Genomic DNA, 18,905 nt, shown 5'->3' with positions numbered 1-18,905 from the left:
CGCTTTGGAAATAATTTGTATATTAAAAAAATCATTAGAATGTCCAATTCTATTGAGCTGTGAGGCTCCTTAATTATACCGCGCACCACAGTGAGGGTCTATTTGAGATAAATTTTTTTATTTTATTTTTTAAAATAATTTTTAGTGCATAAATTTTATGAATCAAAATCTTTTTTATTAAAAACTTCATGTAAAAAATATATAAAAAAAAATATTCCAAATAAAATCTAAATATTTCAAATCCAGCCCGAGCCTTAGTTATAGTTTTTCCTTCATTAACTAATCAAATTTGAATTTGAGCATAATTTAATAAATTTGAATAGACTTATAAATGAACTTATTTATTATAAAAAATAAAATAAAATCATCCTTATCATAATAATATGAGAAAAAAATGCTAAATAATAATAAAAAAAATCACTTAATATATTAATATAAAAAAGGAGATGCCATTTTAAAATAATTTTAACAACTTTATACTAAAATTATTAAAATTTAATTAATTATATTTTATATTGATATTTTTTAAATTACTCGCTCACCAGCTGATAAATCCAGTCGAATTTAACTCAATTTTTGCTTGTTAGGTCAGCTCAGGAGTATCAAGTCAAGCTCATGCAAGCCCGCGAGTCTACTTAACTCAATTACACCTCTAATACTATATATAATTAGGATCTAAATTTAAATTAAGTATCCGAATAACAATAAAAAAATTAATAAAAATATAAAATATTTATGCAGTAATTGTAAGATAATCATTTTATTTCATTCTAGAACAAAATCATGATATCACAAACTCCTAATTAAGTATCTTTCTTATCCAATTATTAAAAATTATGTACTCATAATTTTCATGATGAGAGTTGATCGAAATTCAAATTTATATCAAAATTATTAATACATAAATTATCCAATTTCGTCTAAATATTCCTTAAACACTGCATATAATGGCATTGGTTATGCTAACTTAGGCTTCGTCAGAGATAGTTTTCTTCCTATTTTCTAAAGCAGCTTTTAGTACAAAAATTTTAAGTTCACAAATTTTTTGTACTAAAAAGTTGCTTAAAAAAATAGTAAGAAAGCCATCCCAAACGAAGTCTTAGACTTTATTTGGGACAGCTTTATTACTGCTATCTAAGTAATTTTTCAATATAAAAACTTTTTGAATTAAAAATTTAATTTTGTACTAAAAAAATTACCTTAAAAAATAATAAGAAAGCTGTCCAAAGCCTAACCTTTCGTAGCTCCTTCCCCATAAATTCATTTTATATTAGCAATTGACTGATCGCTAATGGCTAAGCAGCAGCCATTTAACTCCCTGGAACAATAAAATGGCTTATTAATTCTACTGAAGAGTAATAAAATGGGATTTTTACATACATAACACTTAAAAGTTTCTTATTTACTCATCTAACATATAAACTTGACTATTTACACACATGCCACCTAAAACTTATTTAACTTTCTAAAATACCATTCTGTTTCCTCTCCGTCAAAATCCTCCTGTGAGACCTTGCGCTCTCATTCGCACACAAGAACCGATCCCCAGGTCCTCTCCCATCTCCTCCTGTTCGTGAAAATTGCCGTCGATGGAGGTTGAAGTGTTGAAGAAAAATTGTGGGATTGACTGCGGATTGACTGAAGGTATGTGGGAATAATTCTTTTGACGCCGGATTGTGGGATTGACGCAGGAAAAATCTAGAGGCACATATCCCAATCCTCCTGAAGAGCAGAATTCATCCTTTTGCACTTCAGATGTTCGGATAAAGGTGGCTGAAGGCTAGAAGGAGAAGGCGTAGGTTTTCACAAACCAAAAGATGAATTTTGCGCGCGATCCGGCTGGTTTTGACGGAGAGGAAGACCAAATGGTATTTTCGAAAGTGAAATAAGTTTTAGGTAGTAGCTGTGTAAATAGGAAACTTTAGGTGTTAGATGAGTAAATAAGAAACTTTTAAGTGTTATGTATGTAAAAATCCCTAAAATAAATGGAGAATTTTAATTTTCTTGTGAATACAATCACAAGGGATCAAAACTGGACTATCAATGATCACTTTCTCCTCTTGAGATAGCTAAAAAAATAGCTTAATTTGGATTAAAATGAAGTATATATTTTTGGATATGCTTTAAGATTAGTACAATGTATGTACATTATATTTATTACAATGCTTAATCAAGAAAATTAAAATTATTTTTCCAATCAAAATATTCTAGAGAGGATCTCCATGACTTGTCCTTGAATTATGTGGATTGCAATATGCCTTTAGTTATTTTATTTTATTCATATTAATTTGGTTGATAATTTTAGGTTTTGTTTTAAACAATTTTCTCATTGTTTTTTATAATAGTTTTTTAGCAAGCAATTTTTTTTAAAGTAGTGAAAAAATAGTGATAAAAAGTTGTTTCAAACAAAGTCTTAGGCATCCTAAAGGATGGCGTACATTTAGTAAGAAAGCCAGGATATTGGTATTAGGGTATAAGATAAGAGTAATGAGAATATTGAACTCAAACTTTATGGAGATTATTTTATATAAAATTTAATATTTATTATATATTATATTTGTATTAAATCATCTCGATCAAGTCTGTTAAGGGAACGATATGGACGGTCGCAGTTTTTATAAAGATGATTGTAAAATTACTATGGATAAAACAGTTTTTTTTTTAAAGCTGTTGCAGAAAACAGCTAAAAAAAATAGCTTATTAGCACTAAAAATTATTAAAAACATTGAAAAAACTGTTGTCAAACAAAAATTATGGTTACAATATGAAAAACAAAAATAGTAAAAAGCTATCCCAGACAACACCAAACTCATATTAACAGTATAATATATATAATATCATAACAAACTAGATGTTAATGGGTGTTCAATATATGAGTTATGGAAAGCAATTATCTTGTGAAAAAGATGCGTTCATGAAGTGTAATGCAAATATAACTCAAAGTTGATTCTCGAAGTAAATCTTGATCATAAACAAGAGCTGCTTGGCTATATCAAGTGCACCTCCTGTCATATAAGCACCAATATCTAATGCGTCCACCATCCCAACATGTTTGGTGAGAAGACAAATGAAAGTTAAGAGCTCACCTCCCTTACTTAATTGCTTCACATGCATGATTGCTCTTGTATTTTTTGCCCCTTGCATTAGGAGCTCCACCCATGCCGAGGTCACAACTCGCCATCTCTCTTCATCCTCAATAACAAACATCAAATGAGCAAGGACTCGTGCTATCTCAAACAAAGATGGATATCTAATCCACTCTATCGGAGTAGTCATCATCTTTCTGCATGCCTCCTCAACTTTTACATTTGGCATCAACAAGTGATGGTCATCACCACTTCTACGAATGAATTGAACCATATCATAACATGCATGCCAGAACACCAACGGGCTTGCTCCTCCCATGGTAGACATCATGTCTGGTCGCATCAACACCAAATACATCATGTAGTTTGATAAGTACTTGCAAACTTCCATCTCTGAGCTCTTCCTCTTTACTCCTCGTGGTTTGTTGTCTTCTTCTTCAATCTCCATTTGATGAGGATGCAAGGGATGTACAGACTTTGACTTCCAATGCAAGCAAAGCTCGGTGGAGATGTGCCATACCAGAACTTGTTGATCAAATGATAGGCCCTCTACAAGCTTAACAAATGATGGGACAACCCAAGTAGGGGCAGTTGTTATTTGTTGGAGAGCCGAAAGACCTGCAAGTTGATTAAATTTGTCCCATGATTCATGCAAGCGCCTTTGTGCATATGTAGCGATGATCTCCTGAAGCTCATCAGTTGCATGTACTGGTTAATTGGAGTGTGTGCAAGGTGTAAGTTTCAAAGCCAGTAGTCCAGCTCGGGTACAACTTTATCTCCTGCACAAAGCTCAACTTTGCTTTAATCCAATCCATTATCCCTAGTCGAGGAGCTCTAATTAGTGCAAAATTCTTTAGGCAATTACTAACTAGATTCAATTGTGGCATCTCTCCTGACCAATACCTTCTCTTTAGCCACACTCTTTTAATTCTAGCAATGTGCTTAGCGAGCCACTCGCCCCAATTATCCAACTTCTTCACATTGAGAAGAGTAACTATCATCCAATCAGAGAACAATATCATAATAGTAGCCATGACATCAAGGAATATAGAGGCCACGAGTAGGACATAAGTGATGACAACATCAAGTTTATCAAAATCATCCTTTGGCACCAAGACAAAGAGCGAGAAAGACAACAAAATGCAAATTGAACAAAGAGCTCGGAGAGCATACCCAACTCTAGAGTGATTTACAGTAGCCTTAGTATAAAGCTCATCAAAAGCATAATTAAGTTCCATGCCTGTCATTATCAAAACCTCCTTTGCTGTCATCTCCTTAATTAAATTTCCAGTTTTCTCATACACCTCAACAAGTGGAATAACATCAACAAAGAAAGGCTTACATGCAGAGTATAACCCAAAAGCTTCATTCAAGGAATTCAAATCTTCCATATTTGAAATGGTTGATGAAATGTTTGTTGGTAGTTTCCTAGCAGACGAGCTAATGGAGCTACGAAAGTTTTCGGTACTGGCTTTATAAAGTGAGTAAGAGCGCTCTACGTATTTGATGATAGCGACTAAGAATATCAAGATGGTGGGGGAGAGCAAACGAGTGTTGGGTAGGGAGCGAAAGAGGACATAGAAGGCGACAATGAGCTCATAGATAAGGCCAAGAAGATGGCGAGCCCATAGCTCATTGTCTTCCATGGAGTAGGCAATAATGGTGTCAGGGCCGCCAAGGTGAAGGATAAGGAAGGGAGCCCAATAAGCAATGATAGCATTAGAAGATGAAGAATCATCCATTGCATTGCTTAGTTGGCCGAGCACAAAGTCAGCGACCCAATCAGCAAGTAAGTAGCTGCTCCAAATTAACATTCTTATCCATATCGAAGTTGAAGTTTTTCTCAAACGCCCGAGGAAAATGAGAATTATTTGGACATAGAGACTAAGCAAAATTAGGACATGAATATCCCAATCGCTCCATAGTTGCTTGTATTTCTCTGGGATGTCCATTCTTCCTTCATGAACCTATAAGATAACCGAAAATATTCAATAATCGTATGGCTATTGTATATGACCTTTTGGACGCTTCTGTTGATTGTATATATGTTGATATGTGAATTATAGTAGTTGCTGTATTTCTTTCCTGTAATGCAATTGTCTCTGGATGACTGTATTGAACTGAACGAGAAACAAGACGAAAAGACTGATAAAGAAAAAAAAAAGAGATAAGAGAGATAGACGAATCCTTTCACTATTGATATCTGGGGCATCACAGAGAGACTAAGCAAAATTAGGACACGAATATCCCAATCGCTCCATAGTTGCTTGTATTTCTCAGGGATGTCCATTCTTCCTTCATGAACCTATAAGATAACCGAAAATATTCAATAATAATGAATGAAATAATGACACACATATTTCGATTTAAATTTAATAGGAATATCTTTTAATATTATAAGTTATTTTGAGAATTACCATACTTCATCTTATTTCCTAACCTAATAAAAATATATAAGCAATAAGATACACACCTATTTAGAGTACTCAAGATATGAGCAAAACAGCTGAAGAGATGACAAATTTTGTTGCCATACACTGTGAATGGGAAGTCCTTAATTATAGCTTATAATATACACACATAAAAGCAAAAGCATAAAGGAAAAGACCTCTAGAGACAGAGAACCTAAGGCTTTTGCTTCGCAGGAAGAGAAGCATAAAGAATTTTGCCATCTTTCCTTATTGAAAAAGCAAAGAATAGCAAATAAATTTCCATGTGAATGTTGCAAAAACAAAAATTTGTATCAGCAGTACTCAGACATTTAAAAATCATTTGTATTCATTTGCTTAAATATTAGATAGAATTTTAAATTTTGAAATATTAATTAGAGAAAAACTAATTTATTTATCATTATGTAATGCTACAAACATAAACACATTACAATAATTTGAAATATTAAAAAAATAAAATAAACAAACTAAATTAATTCCGGAATTGAAAATCATTAGCAGATCTACAGTGAAGGCCTTGGGGGCATAGGCCCCCACTGGGCCCCCACTTGCCCAACCGTTAAAAACCTTCTCATTTCAAATTATATTTATATACCCTTTGCATATATAAGTTTAATTATATAGTAAATTTAATTTTTAAAACTAAGCAATCCCTCCACCTCCACCTTCATTTCCGATTTGATTTTTTATATACCCTTTTGGGAAAAATTTTAAACTAGGTATTATTAAAAATTTAATAATGTAATTAAGATTGAAAAAAATAAATTTAAAAGTAGGCGAAGTCGCCCATCAAACGGGCGACTTATGCTGACTCAGACTTGCTGAGTCATGTTCCAGTCGCCGAAATGACATGCGACTTATTTAAGAAAAAAAAATTACTATTGTAAGTTACCAGTTAAACGGGCAACTTGCTACAGTAAATTTTGAAAAATAATTTAAAAAAAAATAAGTAAAAAATATATTAAATAAATTTACAAGAAAAATAATAAAAAATAAAAAATAAAGACAAAAAAATGTAAAGTTATGATATTTACTTTCGAAGCTCGTGTTTAAGGAAAAACTTTGAATCATTAATTTTTTTTATCACTTTACTTTTTGGTATAACGCCTATCCATTAAAAATACAAATTGCAATTTTAATACTGTCAAAATAAATGAAATAATTCAATAATGATTTGCTAACAAGATAATGATTACATTCACTAATCCAAATTGAAAAGTAAATTATAGAGGCATTCTATTTAGACTCTGAAAGCTCAGCACAAATTAAATCATATTTTTCCTATATTCCATAAGAATGAGATTTGTCTACATTGCATATCAACTCATTACTATTTGTATAAGCGCTCTTTTTCTTGATCTTTCCTACGTATGAGACCTGCATAATTATCTATAAAAGGATTTTAGGGGACTATGTTAGATAAAAAAAATGTGACTAAATTATAAATAATATCTATTTGTATTTGAATTCTCTAAATAAATAAATATCATATTTCATAACATATATGATTAAACTTATTGAAATTAATTTTTTTTTTCATTAAAAATATTTAATAATTAAAAAAAATTATAATTACTTAAATATTACATTTAATAAATATTTAATTAAAAAATAACCAAAAAATTCTTACATTTAATACTATTAACTCTAACATTGAATATTAAAAATAAAAAATAATTTCATTCTAAAGAATTGACTGACCAAATTGATCTCTCAAAAAAATTGGGATATTATTACTATTAACAATCAACATAATTCTTTATAATAAATGAATCTCCACAAACTTATATATTGAGACCAAAGCTTCATTTGAGATAGCTTTTGACCACAATATTTTTACTGCTTTTATGATATATTTGAATTAAAAATTTGCTATGAAAAAAAATAAGAAAACTATCTCAAACCAAGCCCAACTTAATTCCCATAATCTCCATCAATACAAGTTAGGCACACGGCTCAGTATGCTCTACAACAAATCTTGCAGATAATCAACCAAGAAATCCAAATATTTGCATTTTATTCATTCCTAAAATTATAAAATTGAAATCATTATCTGATTCCTAATTTTTCCATTTCACCCTCTAGGTCATTGATGCATTAACAAGAACTAAAAATAAAACTCCAACAGCCAGTATAAAGCGCAAAAGGGCCAGCAAATTAGCAAGTCGAGTGACGCAAAATTTTTTAATACTTGTGAATGAGCTGTTTGTATGCTTCTTTGTTCTTTCCATAATAATCAATCTCTGCCTGCAGCAATGAAAATTGCTTCGAGTCAATTAACTGGCTAGTCAAGAAGGTAAAAATCGCAAGAGGAAGTGGCAGAAAGAACCAGAATTTTTGATGCAGTATACGTGGAGGAAGAAAATTCACAAGTCAAATAAAAGTCGCTCGCCATGAAAAAGATGAGTTTCTCGCATAAATAAAAATTGTCAGATCTTTGGTGAAGCAAAGAAGCTTAAAACCAATAACAAATGAAGCCCAAATTTGTTAATTTAATCACTCCAATTGAGCTTGCTACAATAGTAGAAGAATTATATGGTTTTGATATAGGAAGAAAATTGAAGAGAGTTGCAAATATAATTTGCAATTGGAGAAGCGATTGAAGGTTCATAGCCCTTTCGTTCAACACGAGGATAGTTGAGGCTGCACAGACTTGCTTTCTCAAGGTCTAATTGCTGAAAATACTGTTGAATTAATCGTACAAGGTTTTGAGGATTTACGCACCCATTTCTAAATGAAGCATTAAATATGGAATGTTAAGAGACCTAGAGAAGAATGGAAAGAGACAACGAAGTCAGAAATTGTGCTGTAGTTAATAGATGTAATTTGGTTTGTTTGGGTAAACTCGAGATCAATATTCTAAAGCATTCATGGGGTAAGCAAGTAGAGGTGCGTAGGATGAACAGATGGAAATTCAGAATTGCTAATAGATCTGTTGGTGGTATTCTGGTGGGTTATTGATTGATAATCAAAATTGAAGGCAAAAGTAGCACAATCAAAGAATTTTCTATTGATCTTAAGGCTACGATATCCATCTTGCATTGTGACAGAGGAAACAAAAAGACTCACAGAAGCTCCACGAGATACATGCTGCTTAAAAACTACACTGATTTTGGCCTACTATGGTCCAGGATCGCTACCGCAATTTCAATTATCATTTTCAGAGTGTGGTCTAGGTTATCAAAACATGCCACAACAACTCATGTGGGTGGGTCGCTTCTCAATTGAGCTCTCGCAATGAGCTGAGTTTGGGTGGTTTAAAAAGCTCAATGTCCAATCTACACATCACGAACCTCACAATTGTGTCATTTTGTAGGGTGCCCTATTAATGGGTGAATCATGGATATGATAGGTGTTTCCTCTTTAATATGGCTTCATCTTACTAGTATGGGATCAACCATCCAAAGATGAAACCAAAGTTAAAAGATTCCTCTGTAAGTCATCAAAACCAATCGCAATGTCTCATAACAATTGCACCTAGTTTGGCTCCCAACAATAACCAAAGATAACTCTACGGATATAGTAAGCATTCCCACTACCATGTGATCTTTTCTTAACAACCAAGGATTAGTTCTAATTTTCTCACGCATAGGTTGGTCTGATTTATTACAAGCAACCACAATTTTTATTATTATTGTCACCCAGTTGGGCTCATTTCTGAGCTTGTTCTGTGTTAATAAAACCTAAATCAATAAGTTAGTTTAGCTCACATTAAACTTCATTTGGGTTAAACCAACCACAATTTCACATTATGATCGTCTCCCTAATTCAACACATTTATAAGCTTGTAGTGGGTTAATAAAACCTATATCAGTAGCCCTATTTAACTCACACTGAACTTAATATGATTTATTAAGATCAACCATGATTTCCCATTGTGATCATTTCCCAGTTCAACTCATTTCTAAGCTTGACCTCGGTTAACAAAACCAAATTAATAACTCAATTTGGCTCTCACCAGAATTTGGTATGGGCTATCAAAATCAGTCGTGATGCCTCACACTGATCACATCCTAGTTTGGTTGTCCTTGAGCCTAGTCTAGGCTGTCAAAATAAATCATGACAGCCTATTGTAGGCAACTAACTATCCAGTTCAACTCATCTCAAGGATGGTCTGGGTCGCCAAAACTAAAATACTAGTATGTTCCCATTCGAGGGCTAGTGACCCAAATATTTCAAGGAGTTCCAAGGGCCACTTAACCCTTTGCCATTGGCTTGAGAAACCCTATGAAAGAAACGTCCATATATAGTTAATAAAGAAACATAGATGGAAACAAACCCACCCCGCACCACATGAAAACTAAGAAAACTCATTACAACACATGCAAATCCCAAGGTGTAATACCCAAGGTGGCACAAAGCCTAGGATTTCTCTCTTTTGCAAATCCCAGTGCAATTCTTTTCATGATTATCTGGGTGTGTGTCAATCATGTGTCTCCTATACATATAACATTTTGCCTGCATCAACATTTATACATTCTAGGATAACAATCTTGGCCAATAAATGAAACAAAATTCAAGAAAAAACCAAGACCCTAGCAACACGCCTCTGTGGGCTCCGAAAAATTCCAATTTTTCGGGATGTGTGATCCCGGGGGAATTTTCAGAAGGCAGATTGGGTTATAAGAGGAACCCTAAAAAATAACCCACATGAATAGAGAGATTCCCGATTCCACCTCCTCCTATCTAGATTGGCTCCTATTGCACCTCTCTCTCTTGAGAGAGAGAGACAGACAAGAGAGAGAGAGAGAAAGAGAGAGAGAGACTTCCCATCAGCTTGCACTCGCACAAAGAAGATGAAAAGGACGACTCATTCTTTCTGCCAAAGTCCTTGTAACCCTAATGTCAAGATGCTACATTAGCTCGAGCATTGGTATATTAAATACAAGTGCAATATAATATAATATATATTAATAAAAAATAATATAATGACTTTATTTTTTTTACATAACATTATCGAGAAGACGCCCCAAATGCCTTGAAGCATGAAGTGTTGAGGCATAGGCCTCATACAAAAAGGCGTAAGCCTCATTGGTGACAATGAGACTTAAGATCTGAGTCATTTTTTTATACGGCTCAATTCAAGGCGTGCCTCAAGGCATACACCTTGAACGCTTTTTAAACAATTGGGTATAGGATCTAAAGAAAAGATCACTTTCAGTAAGCCAACCACTTCATTTAGTTAATCCTTACTATGTCTATCTTATGTTTAGCTGGATGTTGTTACTCTTTTAATTTGATGTATGGCTTGAGCTTCTCTTCTATTGTAGTGTTTTAGCCTAGGTTCTTTGACTGAATCTCTAGCCCTTCCAAGTTCCATTATTTTTTCATTCTCTAAGAATAAAACTTCTACGAGTAGCATTTGTAATCTCTTTTTTGTCAAGAAACAAGAGTGAAGGCTATGCTGACCCCAGATCCCCAACTGTTCTACTTGAAACCTAAAATATTTTTCCTTATTTAAGGGAACAAAGCGGTCCAGATTGTTTTTTTTCCTTACAACAATAGAAAAACATTGGCAGATGCAGGACATCAAAATTGGGAACAAAAAAAAGGCAAACAAGCAGTTCAGGACAAATCATAAAAAGACAATTAAATCAATGCCAACATTATAACAGAACAATCAATATTTAAAAGGTAAAGAACCACTGAGAGGGTATCCAATGATCATAGGAGGAGCTTAGGGCAATTCTGACCAAGCAAAACCAGAGCTGATGAAGCACAAAAGGCTTCCATGCAAACTATGACGGAACCCAAAGTAGAAATGGAAAGTCCCTAGATGTGCGTACATGTTTGAGGAGAGAGTTCATGCGCATATAACTCATTTCCATGTATTTCAAGCATGTAGGATCAATTAATGGATTAGAAACCTTCCTTACAATACAGATCATTGGGCAAAATAGTTCAGAAAATAAGTCATCAGAATGTAAAGAAAATAGAAAAGCAATTATTCCTCCTAACATGTTATTGCATTTTTTAGATGAATTAAAAATGCCAGCAGATGAGAAAATATGAAATAAGATATTACCTTGCGGACGCCTATAACAGCGGTTATAAGCTTTTGTCCAAGTAGATCTTTCAAAACATTATCTTCAGCAAGTGCTTGAATGGATTCGTGCAATCCTTTTGGCAAACTTTTAAGTACTGAATCATGACTAGATGGATTTACTTCTGTTTTATATGACAATAAGATATGAGAACAATAAAATTATACTGTCAAAAATAATAATGATAAGAAAGACTATACAATATAAATACTGAGATAATACGTGTCATTGAACATGAAAATAAATAGTGTTTAAAAATTAATAATAATATGAAATAGAATTTACAGGGTAAATACTTAGGTAATGCTTGTCATTTAACATGAAGAAGAAGAAGAAATCTTTAACTGTTAAATTTGGTATAACAGTTGAAGCATCACCAAGAAATTGGATGTACTGATTTTATGTTAGTATACAAGGAAAAGATGGAAATTCTGCCCAAAATAATCAATTTTTTCTTTTTTAAAGAATGTGGAAATTATAATTGATCCACTCAGAAGGATGCATCGCATAATTTTGAAATTGAAAAGCAGGCTGTGTACACATTATATAGAAATTAATCAAACCACTATTTTTCCCTTCCCATGGGAACCGTGGAGATGATATATATATTCATGTGGCTTTCATCATCAGTAACAGGTGCTGATCTCTATGCCCAAGGTGCTATCAATAACAGTCAATGAAATTCACCAAAAATATCTGATCCAGAGTTTATTGTACAAATCCTATCTAGGACAGCTAGTCATCATCAATGGTAACTACTTGAATGTCATCCAAGGACAAAAACAAAGATCCAACCCAACTCAACCCAGGCATGCACAAGTTTTGTAGTCGAATAAATTGTGCCTTGACTTGCGACTATGTTTCGGCTCACTTTGGCTAGCTCCCGTGAGCTGCTCCTGCGCTTCCCTTCATTTCCTCGTCTTCGTGCTCAGGCTTTCTCCCAGCATGTCATTTGGTGTTGTGCTTCATCAACTCGGTTTCGTCATATGATATGTGTTGGCTGCTGTTCAGTTTGTGCGTCTGGGCTAGGTTTTTAAGTTCTTGAACCTGTCTGCAGATGCCTTGAGTTGATTCTTTTTTTGGTTGCGACCTAGTTCTCTGCTTTCCTGTGGGCTCCGAAAATTCGGCCTCGGTCTCCGCTCGCTTTTCCTTATTCGGCAAGGGAGTTTTAACGAACTAAGTTCCGAGGTAAATTTTGGAAACTTTAGGTAATGCTTGTCATTTAACATGAAGAAGAAGAAGAAATCTTTAACTGTTAAATTTGGTATAACAGTTGAAGAAATCACCAAGAAAAGTAATTGGATGTACTGATTTTATGTTAGTATACAAGGAAAAGATGGAAATTCTGCCCAAAATAATCGATTCTTTTTTTTTAAAAGAATGTGGAAATTCTAATTGATCCACTCAGAAGGATGCATCGCATAATTTTGACATTGAAAAGCAGGCTGTGTACACATTATATAGAAATTAATCATACCACTATTTTTCCCTTCCCATGGGAACCGTGGAGATGATATATATATATTCATGTGTCTTTCATCATCAGTAACAGGTGCTGATCTCTATGCCCAAGGTTTAGTGCTATCAATAACAGTCAATGAAATTCACCAAAAATATCTGATACAGAGTTTATTGTACAAATCCTATCTAGGACAGCTAGTCATCATCAATGGTAACTACCTGAATGTCATCCAAGGACAAAAACAAAGATCCAACCAAACTCAACCCAGGCATGCACAACTTTTGTAGTCGAATAAATTGTGACTTGACTTGCGACTATGTTTCGGCTCACTTTGGCTAGCTCCTGTGAGCTGCTCCGCCGCTTCCCTTCATTTCCTCATCTTCGTGCTCAGGCTTTCTCCCAGCATGTCATTTGGTGGTGCTTCATCAACTCGGTTTCTGTCATATGATATGTGTTGGATGCTGTTCAGTTTGTGCGTCTGGGCTAGGTTTTTAAGTTCTTGAACCTGTCTGCAGATGCCTATACTTGATTCTTTTTTTGGTTGCGACCTAGTTCTCTGCTTTCCCCTCCATACAATGTTCACCTTTCCTCGCTCCAGATCTACTTTGCTCGTGTCCTCACTTCTTTTGGGCTGCTTATCTTGAATTTCCTTATTTTCCCACCCATCTCCTACTAAGTTTTTCCCTCCTTACTGAGTCCAAGGATTTCAACAATTTCCACCAAGCCACCATCACCGCCCCCTAACTTAGTCACTTAATCATCTCAGAGGTTCCTTCGTATATTTCTTGCACTTCTCACTCTTTTGCAAATGCAGTGGACGAATTGTTGGGTTCGGGATCACTTCCATCTTCTTCCACTCAATGTCCATTATTTTTTCATCAAGCCTCAAATTCAAATATACATAAGCAAGCCTCTAGTTTTCAGGTCAAACACATGCGCATTTTCACTGATGCTAAGATCTCTGACTTGCTCAACCATTCACTTCCTCTATTGTTATCAAATTCTCACTAGGTCATCCCAACATGGATGTAATTTGAAATTCACATTAGATTTGCAATTTACTGGTAAACACTCATTTAGTCTCATTAATCATTGTTATATCATTATCAAACTTTCTTTAAATTCAGATTACTCTAGAATCTTTTGTCATAATACCTCCCAAGTCTGGTAGATTTTCGATGTGAATGCTAGAGTAGTCCCCTCATTTTGTTGCTTCTAAGGAAGCATGTATTTAGGCCATCAATGGTCAGGATCCTAGTGGAAATTATCATTACTTCTCTGCTCCAAAAGGTGTGAATTGGCTTAACATCTCGTGATTAGCAAAAAGTTGAATTTGATGGCATCCCCTACTATTGTTCATTCTGTATGATCTTTGGCAAAAAAATATTCTGATTGCTTCAAGGAACATTAAGATTTATGAAAATCTGTTAACCCCTGTATAAAGAGCAAAAGAGGAAAGCAGAGATTTCTGTGTCGTTGAATCCCAGAAATTCCGCACACCTCGGATTGTCGAAGGATCCCCGAAATCCTGCATGAAATCCTGCGAGCTGCTCTGATCTACGATCAAATCCCGCAAATCCAGCCGACGTTCGCATCTCTTCCCGTATTTCCTGCGATGGTGCCTCGATCGAACAACCACAGGCGTCGTTAAATAGAAGCCGAAGCCCCCTCTCTTCCCACGCTCGGCTCCACACACGATCGAAATCCTCCTCCTCCCAAACCTCTCTTCCAATCCCGACCACTGCCTGTGCCAAGCCCGATCTCAAAGAAGCAGAGAGAGAGAGAGAGAGAGAGAGAGAGAGAGAGAGGAAGAAGAAGCTGTCATTCTTACCTAACTAAAGCCGATCGGAAGCCCCGACGACATCCGACCTCCTTCGATCGGAAGCGACGACGTCCGACCTCCGTCTCCGATCGAAACCCGACGCCGAACTCACCCTACCCGTCGGATCCCGAGCCTTGTCCGAACTCCTGGCCGACCGAACTCCCAAGCCGAACGCCTCTAGCCGCTCGTGCCCCTGCTCCGACTCCTTTGTGCCGACCGACTTCGTACCTCCAACGACGACTTCCCTTTCCGGTTGAGATCGGAAGTTCCAACATTTGGATCGGAAGCAATAACGTGAGTTCGCTGGCTGTGTAGGTGGCCTTCTCCCCTCATGCGGGCTTCTTCAGCCAAATCTCTTAAACAGAGAGTTTAAGAGAGTTAAACTCTCTGTTTAAATAAGATTAGGAATTTATAATTAAGATAAATTAATTATAATATTAATCATAATTAGTTCATCAAAAAATTATAAATTAAAATGATTTATTTATAATTAATTTAAATTAATATAATTAATTGTATATTAAAATATAATTAATTATAATTAGTTTTTTATTAATCATAAATTAAATCTAATTAAGTTATGATTAATTTTAAATTAAAAATAATTAACTATAAATTAAAAATACTCTACTTCGGCGTTCGTGGCGCACCGGAAAACCGCCTATACACGTCTTTATTGCGCGTGGTAGGATGGGACCCCGGTGAGGCACCTACGGCGAGGCGGGGTCACCCATAAGTACTTCCGAGCGGGGGGAAAGTAAATTGTGTATTTTAAACAGGTACCGTCAAAGACCCCATACACGCCTTTATTGCGCGTGGTGGGAGGAACAAAAAATCATGGCCGCGGTGTCCTCATTCGAGGACACCTACCATACATGTTTTTATTGCGCGTGGTGGGAAAAGCCAAGTTTTCTCGTAGTTTTCCCCTAAACGGGGGAGAAGCCGAGAGGCTGCCGAAATTTCGGGTGAAATCGTACCTGGACTTGATTGAACTCAAAGAACAATGGTGGACTTGTGAACTTGATTGGACCAAATTGACATAAAAGAACTCAAAGTCAAATGAACTAGTACTGTGGACATAAACTCAATTTGAACGAGAACTTGGACATACAAAATTGACTACAAATGACATGAATTGGGACTTAATTTGAATATCAAATGAACATGAACTTGGACTCTCATTTGAACTTTAACTTGCCACTTGAACTTGAACTCATTATTGGACTTGAGTTAGAACGAGATCTTGAACTCAAATGAGTTTGGCGCGAGAAGCTTTGACTTGAACATGAACATGACAAAGGAGTTAAAGCAAGATAGCTTGAACATCATCATGGTGGACTAAGCTTGAATTTGAATAAAATATAAAGGACCCAAAATGAAACTAAGAAATATTGGACTTGGTTCTAAATGAAGCATTTGAGTTGAACCAAGCTCAAATGAATGAGTGGACTTGACTTTGAACATTCAAACTCAAAAGACTTGAACAAATGATAAAGGACTTGATGGCTTTAGACAACAGTGCACTTTTATGAAGAAGGAATTTTGTGATAAATACAGAAGCTCGCTCAAAGCCAAAGTTACTCAAGTGTAAATAAACACTAGGCTCCAACAAATGACAACGATCAATGACATGAAGTTTCCCATGAAGATCAAGAGTCCTCATGTAAAACTAGCTACAAAGCAAAGATCTGCAATACATACAATCTTTCTACGAATACGGGTGTATGTATAACATGTCATTTATGGGTAGGTGTAGAAAGACTTCAGTAAATGCAGTATCATGAAGTCAATTTCAGTCTGAGAAGGAAGACATCTACCTACTTACATGCAGCAATAGCGGATGTACTAAAAAGATCAAAGACACAACAAAATGCATGAAGACTACGACAAGTGCAAGCTACTATGACCCAAGGCAGGAGATTAGTTAGTGCACTACGAGCCACCTGCAGAAAGCAACAAATAGTGCATGACAATCTACCTGTACAAAGAAGCAAACAACTGATCTAGAATATGCTACTCCACGCCACTGGATCTGCAACATTTGTACAAGCAGACAGAAGGCGTCTATTCCAAGAATTACCCCGCACGTGCACAATATTTTGTATACACATAGGCACACTAAAAGGGGTAAATGTAATCAAATACCCGCATGGCCCCGGCGAGCATGTTGTAGAAACACATGTGAAGTTTAGGGATGCTGCGCGGGTTATTAAACTTGAACCCGATCCTTCTAAGTAGAAGAAAGGAGTTGACAGGGTTCAATTATAAAATGCCCCCAAACACCCGCATGGGCCCCGGCGAACGTGTTATTGGTACACACGTGACGACTAGGGATGCTGCGCGGGTCAATAAGTGAATTCTTGTTCGAACCCGATCTTTCTATACAGATCAATAGGAGTCGACAGGGTTCGAACCCTTCAAACAAATACATGGTTGTGGAGACCGGTGTATTTGTTTCAATGCATTCATATTAGGCCTTCAAGGCCTACAATCAAAAGAATTCACTAATAAGGGCATAAAATATACGAAATCTGATCCTCTATCGATAATTCGATAGAGTTGACAAGATTCAATCAACAAAAGAGAAATGATCCCAAACACCCGATGATGGCCGTGTTGAATGCAGATCTCAATCGAAGAGGTTCCCAAATATTCTTCCAAATGCCTCCCAAATATCTAAAGTCCATTTCAAATATTCCATAGCTCCACCTAAAATACCCACAAAATCCATAAAATTCTCATAAATCCAAAAAAATATTTAAAAATGAAACGATCCATCACAACGCTTAAAGCAAAATCCATCCACCCTCCGCAACAGTTTGCCGGGGTGGACAAATCGAAATTTACTTCAGCTCACAAAAGAGCTAAATGCCTAGTCGAAAATATCACTAGGATCAATTCTCAAACAATCTCCTAGCAGTAAGGACGTAGTACGTGTCCTCTGACCGACAGTTTTGCCGCCAAATGACATCGCAGGATAAACGATTATGACCCGGGGCCCTCTGAACCGAGTGGTTTTGCCGCCAAATGGCACCACGAAATACCGGTTATGGCCATCGCCGTTACGTTCCTTATTGGCATCAAATCCTTGAGATATGAATCAATAGGATATGATTGATAGGGCACAAAGCCCTATGTTAGCTAAGGTGGATTTAAATTTGTCCCCTTAGGCAAATACCCATCCCAGGTTTATAAGGTCCCCTTGGACAAAGCAACCCATGGCTGCCGATAAGGATCCTTCTGTCAAGTTAGGTCGGCTACCTCCTCTGACTAAGTAGACAAGGGACCACGATGGCCCGGGACGACGGAACCATGAGATCTTGATTGGGTCTATCATCCATTCCCCCAACATCTTCTTTAAGTGCTAGATGGTGAAAATTTCTGATGTAGACACACGAGAAGAAATTGACGCAATGGATAGAACTCAAAACAAACTTTATTAAAATAAAAGCAGACAACTAAAACTTGACAAACACAACTAGAAATACTAGAAGATTTTAAAGAAATAAAAAAAAAACGCTATCCTCAGACAACCGTCAAAGCGGGTTCCTCACATGCATCGAATAGTAGATTAAATAAAAGAAGTGCATAAGACTAGCAAACCGATGGTCCACCACTGCAAGACTGTCCCAAATGCTTCCAAATCAACCAAGACACGACACCCTAAAGTTGCTTCACTGTTGAGAAGAAGGATACAGATGGAGTGGCACTTGCGGAGAGACGAAGAGGTTAGAAGCTCGAGAAGAAAGGGTGGAAATAGCCCGCAGGATTTTCGTAGGATATGAGAAAAGGTGGAAAGAGCCCGCTGGATTTCCGAATAAACCCGCAGGTTAATAGCACATATGCTCACAAATATCAACTGCTTTCCTTCACTTCATCATCTCATATTTATAGGCAAAGTATGGGAATGCCAAAAGCCATTTTAATTAATCTTCACAAGATTCTAAGCAATATAAGTATTGAAATCTTCCCCATGTGTTTTGAAAATCATCCCAAACCAGAAATCGAAGAAGCATTCACGGGAACCAAGCCTCACGCACG

The 18,905-nt window shown here is 35.9% G+C and overlaps 2 protein-coding genes across 2 annotated transcripts in view; both read right to left on the bottom strand.

The window, feature by feature from the left end:
- Nucleotides 1–2,937: 2,937 nt before the first annotated feature.
- LOC110101586 lies at nt 2,938–5,758 on the bottom strand. Its single transcript, XM_028694933.1, has 5 exons — nt 5,663–5,758; nt 5,326–5,391; nt 5,160–5,231; nt 3,796–5,053; nt 2,938–3,704 (listed from the first exon to the last, which is right to left on the bottom strand). Exons 1-5 carry the CDS (start codon nt 5,756–5,758, stop codon nt 2,938–2,940), a joined length of 2,259 nt encoding a protein of 752 aa, XP_028550766.1.
- A 1,668-nt stretch (nt 5,759–7,426) lies between these two features.
- LOC110101543 (protein fluG) overlaps nt 7,427–18,905 on the bottom strand; it is an 84,437-nt gene continuing 72,958 nt past the window's right edge. The window contains exons 17-18 of the mRNA XM_020829474.2: nt 11,562–11,704; nt 7,427–7,783 (exon numbers count right to left, since the gene is read on the bottom strand). Of these exons, the coding sequence (XP_020685133.1) occupies nt 7,721–7,783; nt 11,562–11,704 (206 nt within the window). The 3' untranslated portion in view covers nt 7,427–7,720. The remainder of the gene's footprint in view (nt 7,784–11,561; nt 11,705–18,905) is intronic.

Source organism: Dendrobium catenatum, unplaced genomic scaffold, assembly GCF_001605985.2.
Source record: "Dendrobium catenatum unplaced genomic scaffold, ASM160598v2 fragScaff_scaffold_600, whole genome shotgun sequence".
NCBI lineage: Eukaryota > Viridiplantae > Streptophyta > Magnoliopsida > Asparagales > Orchidaceae > Dendrobium > Dendrobium catenatum.
This window is presented reverse-complemented; position numbering and strand designations above follow the sequence as displayed.